Source organism: Aplysia californica, unplaced genomic scaffold (genome assembly GCF_000002075.1).
Source record: "Aplysia californica isolate F4 #8 unplaced genomic scaffold, AplCal3.0 scaffold00138, whole genome shotgun sequence".
In the NCBI taxonomy this organism is placed as follows: Eukaryota; Metazoa; Mollusca; class Gastropoda; order Aplysiida; family Aplysiidae; genus Aplysia; species Aplysia californica.
The window spans coordinates 856,200-866,309 of record NW_004797408.1 but is presented as its reverse complement, the minus strand read 5'-3'; the positions used below and the strand labels follow the sequence as shown (position 1 = coordinate 866,309).

General features: G+C 37.9%; 1 protein-coding gene across 1 annotated transcript in view; it reads left to right on the top strand.

Moving 5' to 3' along the window:
* Positions 1–9,844, top strand: part of LOC101860647 (catenin alpha-2) — a 31,519-nt gene extending 21,675 nt beyond the window's left edge. Inside the window, exons 18-21 of the mRNA XM_035969345.1 lie at positions 2,436–2,570; positions 5,047–5,139; positions 7,294–7,311; positions 7,835–9,844. Coding sequence (XP_035825238.1) covers positions 2,436–2,570; positions 5,047–5,139; positions 7,294–7,311; positions 7,835–8,008 — 420 coding nt within the window. The 3' untranslated portion in view covers positions 8,009–9,844. The remainder of the gene's footprint in view (positions 1–2,435; positions 2,571–5,046; positions 5,140–7,293; positions 7,312–7,834) is intronic.
* Positions 9,845–10,110: the final 266 nt, after the last annotated feature.

Genomic DNA, 10,110 nt, shown 5'->3' with positions numbered 1-10,110 from the left:
GTTTGGATCTGAGCAGAAAGTAAGAAAGAAATGTGTTGTTTGCTTTATACTTATGCTTAAGAATATTCTAATTTTAAGAAAAATGTGTATAAACATGCAGTCCTGTGTATGTGCTTTTATATGCCATCAGCAGGTAATAGTTGATACTTGTCAGTTTATCTGAAAAGCAATTTAAAAAAAAATGAGATGACTTATCATCCCCCCTTCATGAAAAATTGTAATCGTTTTACAGAGGTATCATCATCATACTGGTGAAACAAAGTCAGCCCATAAAGCAAAATTTTTGAGGGGAGAGAAAAAAAAACTTTCATTCTTTTAAGAATTGTACCTAGATTGGGTATTTTTTCTTCGTTTTTTTTTTGGGGGGGGGGGGGGTTGTCTTTAACTCAAAGTCGAGGACTTTTTAAATTTGAATTTCAACGAAAAAAAGTACCTTGAATACCTTATGCAAACACCATATCAAAGATGAAGACACTGCAATTGAGAAAGTTAAAAAAATTTGGGGCTAAATATATTTTAACAGCTGGCAGTTGATATGCTATTTCATGTCATCTAGATTGCAGAGATGTTTAACATTACTGATCAGTCATGATTATTCTGCTCTAGAGTTTTCATTAACTTACTCATGATTGCAGGCATTTTTAAAATGATTTTTAAAATCCATTAAAAAAATTTTTTATTCTTTAGCGAGCGTGATGGACCATGATGACTATTCGGGCAAGAGTGACCGGGCCATGATGAGGAGGCTGCCTGAGGAGGAGCGGGAGGTGATCCAGCAACAGGTGGAGATGTTCCGCATGGAGAAGGCCAAGCTGGACCGTGAGGTGGCCAAGTGGGATGACAGCGGCAATGACATCATCGTCATGGCCAAGCAGATGTGCATGATCATGATGGAGATGACAGACTTCACTAGGTTTGTGGGGATGTGCTGTGGTAGAACCAAAAACGTTTTTCTGTAATAATTTACTTAACTTACTCTCTCATGATACCGTCAGGTACAGATGGCGGAGAGCAGTTGACGCCACGCTTGCCTGTCCCTGGCCACGTTTTCCAATTTCGGCACATCGAGGCCCTTGGTCCACCCCCCCCTGGGGCGGTGCTACTGACTGAAGTGTCTTTAGGCCATTCCCAAAGGGGGCTCATTAACCATGTTCTTATGCACAGTAGAATTGTAATTGTGAATGGACTGTTTCATCAATGTCATGCTCATAACTGTGCCCGAACTGCAACAGGGAACTGCTGCTTTTTCTTACCTAATCCTTACTATCGTCATTTTCCTCTACTTCTTTTTTATGTTTGTCACACTCTTGTGACCCGCTATTTCCGGGGTGCCTTGATAGTTGAAGCAGACTTTGTACTGTTAAAGCTGGAGAGGTGAGCAGAGTAAGCCTGATTCTCTGTAATGACTTTTCTGTTGACATCCACCCCTTGGCGCTCATATGACCTTATGCTGTTGCGAGCGCCGTAAGACCTCTACTAAAACAATACAAAAGGCCCTTGGTTATTTCCTTATCCCTAATTGTGCCTCTGTACCTTCCAGTTGGTCCACTTTCTGTGATAAGGGATACCAGAAGCATTATTTCGTGAGTAGGGATACCAAAAACATTATTCTGTGATTAGGGGTAAGTCTGTAAATGGACTACAAGTAGGGATGAGTACTGAAAGCATCGGAGTCCGCTTGCAAATATTTTTGACATTTTGGTTTCATTTTTTTAAATCTGGCTCATCCAGGGAGTGATTTTGAGAGGTTTTTTTCTCTAAGATCTAGTAGTCAAGCTGTTGTTTTATATTTTCTGCTAATCTAAATAAAAAGATTTCTGTACTTGTTAAAAGTTTTGGATTTGATTCTGTAATTTCATCAACGTCTGTGATCAAACTTGGTTGATGAGTACTGATCCTCAAGAGAATCCTCTTGGTATTTTTGCTTTGGTAAAATTTTAATTGATATATATGAGTTTAATGTTTTCTCTCTTTTAACTCACAGAGGTCGTGGTCCTCTGAAAAGCACCATGGACGTCATTAATGCCGCCAAGAAAATCTCTGAGCATGGAACAAATCTGGACAAACTTGCTACTACTATTGCAGATCAGGTATGTTTACTTGATTTTCTCACCTTGTCCTACTTTTAGACGGAATGTGATGACTCGGGAAGCTTTCCATGATTGTTTCCCCGATTGATAGCTCACACGTTCCTTTAGTTGGATAAATTCAACGTTTTTGCTTGCCTGTTTTCAATCAGTGTCAGTGTACTAAAAATATAACAACATGGGGTTTGATTAGGTATTCTATATCAACTATGTATGTTATTGAGCCTCATCATTGTACTTCCAACTCCCTCCCCCCCCCCCCGAGAAAGAACAACAAAAACAACACAACAAAAGCAAAAAAAAGCAAAACAACTAATGTGTTGATGTAATATTTTCCTTTTTTTCCAGTGTCCAGACTCTCAGTCGAAGAAAGATTTAGAGGCTTATCTTCAGCGCATTGGTTTGTATTGCCACCAGCTGAACATTACCAGTAAAGTCAAGGCTGATGTACAGAGTGTCAGTGGAGAACTGATTGTTTCAGGGGTAAGCATAGCTCTTTCTCTCTTTCTAAAACTAATGCACTCACAAACACACTCAGATACACACACACACACAAACTCGCGCACACGCACACAAACACACACACACATACACACACACACACACATGCGCTGTGTGCGCGCACACATACACACAGGTTTGTTCAAATGAGCTCTGTTAGTATGCAAGCATGCGTTTACCCATTCGCAAACCCAATGTCCATTTAGGCTTTAGTTTCCCGAGTTTGCAGAAAACTGAATTATACAAGGCTGTCGATCATTTTCAGTTTTTATTCAAATAGTTAGGTGCTCTGAAAGTGCTTTTCTTTCTATATGATTTTTTCTTTCCCTTTAATCTGACAATTCTAATGAAGTTGTATGTAAGAATTCAAAAAATTCATACAAACAATATGAGAGTTTCAAAGCGAAGAAAATTACCCATTTGTCTCGATTACCCTGGGTACAAAACTGGAATCAGATAGCATGGATAACAACTGTTTCCCTTGCTTTGTGATTTGTGGCACCACTTGTGAGAGTAAAGGGACTTGGATAAATTTAACATCCTCTTGGGGTTTTAACTTATAATGCAGTTATTCATTACAGTGGGGACAATTTCAGAAAACTAGCTTTAAAGATTTCAGTGTGTAGCTGTGACTTGTATACATCGGCTCATGATCATGTAGCAGAAACGAATTTCACAGAAGACCGAATGTAATGCACTCATAAATCAAAGTATGTGTAAATCCCCCCTCTGTGTGAAGCAAGATAAAGATGTGTTTTGTTTCCCTCTCATAATGTTGTTTCAGTGCTTCTCTAACTCTTTTGTCAACAGGTTTGCTAGTGTCTTTTTGCCTCATGTGTACAAACTAATCATTTGTTCCTTTCTTTTTGTTTTTATCTTCTTTTTGACAATGATCCCTCTTTTTTAACAGCAAAATCCTGTGCATAGAAGAACAGTAAGATCTGCCAACAGTTTTGAAATCTTTGCTTAACAAAATACAGTGGAGATAGCTTAAACCAAAAATAAAGTCGAACCTGCTCTTACAGCCCTCTGTATAAGACAATCGCCTGTATAAATGGCCACTTACCATTTCCCCGTGTCCGTTTTTTTTACATTGTATTGACACTGTAAGACAGCCACTTCTCTCCTCGACAGTGGTCAGCCATATGATAAAATTTCAAATGTAGGTATACCAAAAACAGTGGTTATCCGAAAGAAAACATAGTCCTCAATTTTTTCTTTGTATTTGGAAGAAAACTATCGATCAGCTGAAATGCTCCTATTTTCTTAGCTTAAAAAAATAATGTCAAGGGTTATGTCATCTCATTTTTCACTAGTGACTCCTGAAGTAATTCAAATCATCAAGTATTACTGGTTTCTAAATAGCAAAACAGAAGAGGCACGAAAACGCAAGTGTGTCAATTGTGGGCCAGAGAGAGGCAACGCCAGTGTTATGTTTGCCTACGTTCATTGCGCTCATCAATTGGCCAAAATCTCTAAACCGAAAATGTAACTGAACCGAAGTAAATGCGTCTGTCTCATAGATTTTGGTTTAAGTGATCTCCACGGTAGCGTTATTTTAATTGAATTTTTTTACTTATTGAAATTTTGTAGTTCTCAAGTTGAAAGTTCTTGGAGTTTGGATGAGTCACATATCAGATGATTGTTGACTTGTGTTATATAATTTTTATTTTGCTTTTATGTTTTGGCTTACCAGTGGTTATTGAATATATTTTAAAGATTTTTTATATGATGGGAATATGATATTGATTAATAATGTAATGCACTTTTCAATTGTGTACTGCTTTCACTTGCTTTATTTTCAGTTTTGCTTTTTATATTTGTTTTTTCCATTTTTTGGGATTATAGTTTGATCAGCTTTTCAAATTTATGTGGTACCATGGGAAATAAAAAGTTATACAAGTTTTAGACATCTGAGAATTGTGAAGCTTAGAGATTTTAAAACAGCAGCATTAGCTAAGCTTGCTAAATACATTTTTTTCCTCCTGATATAAATGCTTTAGTGTGGGAAATGAGCACTCCGTTGTGGTACATTCTTCAAGAGCCATTTTTCAATTATTCGATTTTAGTACAAGTCATTGGATTTGCTGGTAGGCATTCTGGTTATGGTCTTCTTTTTCTATTTTTTATCAATAATTTGTTATTGTTTTAATCTGTTTCATGTTGACTAGACTATAAGTTGTCATGGCATTTACATGTCTGTGTTGTCATCACTTTGAAGGCTCTCAATTTTTAATTTTTCTTTTTTTAATCACCGAAGGTTCAATTATAATAATATGCGTGTGCAAATATGTTTAGGTTTGTGTTTTTCCTAAGTTATACATTTGTAATGGGTGGAACTTTGTCTTTTATTTAAGTAATTAAAACTGAATGATAATACGAAAGCAGATATCAGGTGGATTTACAAGGGCTCAAATTCTCATGGTTTATTTTCAATCTCTTTCTTGGTTACTTTCAGTTGGACAGCGCGACATCATTGATCCATTCTGCCAAGAACTTGATGAATGCTGTTGTCTTGACAGTTAAAGCTTGCTATGTAGCTTCCACTAAGGTAAGTTCTCAAGTATTATGCGTTCTGGCTGATTCTAGTAATTTTCTCACTGTGTTATGTGAAGTCTGTCCTGTTATATGGATGTGAGACATGGAACGCATCACAGACTTGAATAAAGAGGATCCAGGTTTTCTTGAACAGGTGTCTAAGAAAGTTACTTAGGATCAGATGGACAGACAGGGTCACCAACGAGGAAGTGTTAAGGAAAGCTAGACAGATCCCAGTCAGAGATGAAGTAGGAAGAAGGCGGTGGCGATCGATTGGACGTACTTTCAGGAAGTCAGGCAGCTGCATAACAAAGAAGACGTTGGATTGAAATCCACGGGGTAAAAGATCAAGGGGAAGACCGCGTTTAACATGGAGAAGAATCACAGAAATTGATATACAGAAAAGTGGGAAGACATGGAAAAACATCAAGAGGCTAGCCCAGGATAGAGAAAGGTGGAAAGTGTTTGTCCATGGCCTGTACCCTGGTGCAGGGTGAGAAAGACAATGATGATGATGTTACGGCTTGTGGTTAAGAATACAGATGGTAGAGGGAGCCTCAGCTAGGTCCTACTTTTTTTTGCCTTCTGTTATTTCTGTCCGTCTATCTTGCTATTTCTCTGCTTGAAATGGCTGCTATCAAGTCGATGTGCTTGCTTCTTCTTCACGTACAATATAAATCAAGCGAACCAAACATGAGTTTTTATTCACATTACAGGGTGTTCAATGACTTAAGCAGACATGGCCCAACTAATAGTAATAATTTGCCTTTCAATGTCTGACAATGATCAATTCATCTGCGGAGGAGAATATATCTTAAGCAAAATGAAAGAAATGGATTAAGATGGCATGTTTGTTTGTTTTAGTAGAGGTTTCACAGCGCTCGCAACTGCATAAGGTCATATGAGCGCCCGAAGATTAGAGGCGTTGCAAGAGAGTAACAAACATTTTAAAAAAGAAGGGGAGATTCGGAGGATAGATGTTTGATAGGAAAGAAGAAGCAAACCACACTGGAGCACCCGCCAACCACCCACTGATGGCATGTGGCTTCTGCCATGGTCAATGAAATCAACTCTGGCGAGAAGAGCTTGCCACATCCTGAGCATTCAAAAGCTTCATGTCTACTTGTAGTAGTGTGCTGCTTGAGGGCTTCCCTCTTGGCTTCAGCATTGGTAGTTCTTGAAGCCTCATCGATTTGCTGCCTTCTGTGGTGGCTGCTCTCCAACTAGTTCTGCCAGGAGCTAGGCTCTCCCATGCTAAGAGGTTATTGTTAAAGTCCTACAGAGACATTTCTAGAGTGTCTTTGTAGCCCTCTTTTTTAAAATTGATGTTCCAAGCCTATGCTTCCTCAGGTCAGGCTAAAATTAACATTTGCTTTTGGGATTAACCAGACATTCTCACTATATGGACAGTGGGTGGTTGGCTGGTGCTCTGTTCCTATCAAACATCTATCGTCCTGATCCCTCTTCCTTCTGTTTTATGTTTGTTACTCTCTTGTAAGGCCTCTAATCTTCGGCACTTATCTGACCTTACTGTGTTGTAAGTGCCATAAAACGCTTACTAAAACTAAAACAAACATGGACAGCCCAGCGAAGCTTAGTCCTTTGTGGCTTAGTCAACAGACTCCCATCATTTACCCTACCATTTGATAGCTCAAAGAATGAATTATGTATTACATGTTGTTACATAATATTCATAGCTAAAATTTATGCCTTCCATTGTAATGGGCTTGTTTGCTTTGTTCTTTTTAATACCGTTGTTAGTCTATGCTTTTAACACTTTGCGGTCGCTTGGCGCAGTAATGTGACGGTGAAAATTCTCCGTTCTGCCAGGCCCGAGAAGTCGGTTGCAGCCACTCTCCTGTCTGGGTGACCAGATGGGGGTATTTTGCACTGCTGGCTGTGTGACTGCAAAGTGTTAAGGAAAGCGTAGTTTAAGATAACCTTTTGTCTGTATACTTTACTGTCGATCATCATTCTTGATTGACGGCTTATAGATATAAGCATAGTTTTTTAATTTCTAAGCTGGTAGTGAATGGGATCGTATTGACTTATCCATTGTACACTTTTACATATATATTGTACACTCTTACGTAGTCATTATGATATGAAATGAGATGTTTTCTTTTCTGCTTTTTCATTATTGTAAATCCCTCTTCTTTCTTTTCAGTATTCAAAGGGATCAAATGTAAGTATCGTTTTCAATGTAATATGTCAATTTTAAATTACCCAAAATTCTCTTCTTTTAGCGCTAAAGTTTGCATACTGGTGTCACCTGAGAGCAAATTTTAATAAAAATGAAAAAGTGATAGTGTTTTGAAATTATTACTTTGACTTCATTGAAATACTCTTATTCTATTTGGCAATATTTAAACCCGTTTGTTTGACATTTTATATACTTTTGTTAAATCATCGTTTGGATGGTCTACCAATTTTCTTTCCTCTAGACTGTCCTGTTTAGCCAAAGATGAAGGTTCGTTTTGCATTAATTCATCTCTGCTAAAACCATTAGAGCACTCCCCCCCCCCCCCCCCCCCCATAACTGTGGGATGTTATTTTGTGTATGAATAACTGTATATTCTGTTTGACATTACAAAAGAGTAAATACCAAGATGGATGCAATTTTCAATTTGCAGTTTTGCTTGTCTTGGGCTTTGCCCATCAGCTATTGGAGCAATTATGATGTTTGCTTTTTTTTTCCTTTCGAGCAGAGGCATGTTGTCTTGTGGAAGATGAAAGCCCCTGCCAAGAAGCCACTGGTAAGAAGAGAGGATCCTAATGAGCTGGGTGCCAAGGTGAGGAAGGGAGCGGCCACCAGGTCGGCTATCGAGCCCATCAAGGCTCTCAGCGAGTTCCAGGAAGTGGATCCAGACAGCTTCTGTTGAGAGGACCTGCGAGATTGTACTTACTGAACCCCTGTTCGGGATTAGTTCCCAGATGTCTTGCAGGTGCAAAGGTCAGAAAAAGCTCATGCCCAAGTTACAAAAATTTAGAAAGATCCCCCCTCCCTCCTCCCCGTCCCGCAATTGACATCGAAAAAGGAACCTTACTGTACAATGACACAGTTTACATACCTGTCAACTCTGATAAGCTGTTTGTGTAGTCCATGGATGTGCGGGCTCCTTGTACATACAAATTCAAATATTTGTGACCATACATTTTTAGGTGAGTCTCACCATAAACATTTCTGAATGCATCATTTTCTGTAATGTTGGAAATTAAGAGTATGTTTAAAGGTTTAAAACTGGAAAATTTTTGTATGAAAGTATAAATGTTGAGTAACCATAAGCGTTGGATCATCAATTGGAATCTGATGTGATGAGAAGTCATTTTAGATACTGTGCTATGACCCTGTCTCATTTTCATATTTGTACTTTTTGTTTAGAAACAACTTGATTATATTTTGAATTTGAATTCTTTAATAAAAATGTTTGGCGAGGGTCAACTGTGCATATAGGCTACTTATATTGCTGTAGACCTTGACTTTGAAGAAGTGCATTTATCATGTTTTGATGAGGTTCAGCTGTATTGGCAGTGAAGAAGATTAAAGTGTGCTTTTGCCCTTTTTATTATTTAAGTTACTTTTTTCAGGTACAGTACAAAATGAAGGAAAAAAGAGAAAGCTACAAAAATATATCTATTTATTGTCCCGTGTATTTTGTAGCTGAGAACTTTGATCTTCTGTTACAGATAGATGTTGTGCTGCTTAAAAGTTTATACAATTGAGGAGTCAAGTAAAACCCATATCACAATGGCCATTTACATATCATGATGAGAAAAATAACCATGGTGGCTCAGTTACTGCTTAACACTTTGCAGTCACTTGGCGCAATAATGGGGCGGTGAAAATGATTCGTTACTGTCATGCACCAGGCCCGAGAAGTTCGTCGCAGTCGCTCTCCTGGCAGAGTGACCAGATGGGGTATTTTCTACTGCTGGTTGTATGACTGCAAAGTGTTAATTTGTTTGGGGGTTGGTTGTTGTTTTTTTGTGAACCATTTTATTTTTACTGTGTTGCAGTACTTTCATAGGGAACAAAATTTATTTTTCTTACCTAATATAGTTTCATTTTAGTACCATGGTTTTCGCTCTTCTTTTTATAAATTTGTGTATTAAACATGTCGCATGTTCCCTGTCCTCATGCAGCAAAGTGAATGCAAAAGCATTGGAGAACTGATCAAGTGAAAAAATAGATACAGCTTTTGCACAGTTACCTATTTTTAAAAACCATCAATAAAAGTTTTTATGTGATTCTCATTATTTTGCTTCATGTTTTCACCTTAATCAAGAGAATTTCATGTTGTCCATTGGTGTGGAACGGTCTATGTGCTCTTAGCACATTATAAAGACATCATGAAACAGGTACTGACATTTTGCATGTCGCACAAGAGTAGATCTGAATTCTATGTGATCTTTGCTGCAGTAGTTAGTGAGTGATTCTTTCTTTTTTACATTTGGCATGGGGAAGTGATTCCTTTTTTTTGTTGTCATCATGGTTTCATCTATGTTTGGAGGCTTTTTTACTCCTCAGATGTGTTCATTTTTATAATTTATACTTTATCTTTGTCGGCGTACAGTGTCTAAGAAATATGGTTGTGAGTGATCTTAACATATATTTTTTATCATTTTTTTTTTTTTGCAGAAAGAATTTGTCATTTGAAATAACTGTACCATCACTGTATATTCACCTTATCTAAAAATAAATTTATAATGATAGAGACATTGGAATTGGTTTTTATTTTCTTTTAATGGCAGCCCATGAGCTGAGATGTGTGTTGAAGTGCCTCGTCAGATTGCTGTAGTCATGATTGATGGATGACTGAGTTTTCCTCTTACTTTTCAAAACCTCGGTCCAAGTGCACAGAGTATCCAGTACTTTATTCTTTTATATGGATAGTAAATTGCAAGGTCCTGTGTGCATGCTGAGCATATTGACCGTTACACACACGTCTCGGCGAATATAATAAAGAGTGCTCTATCATTTAAA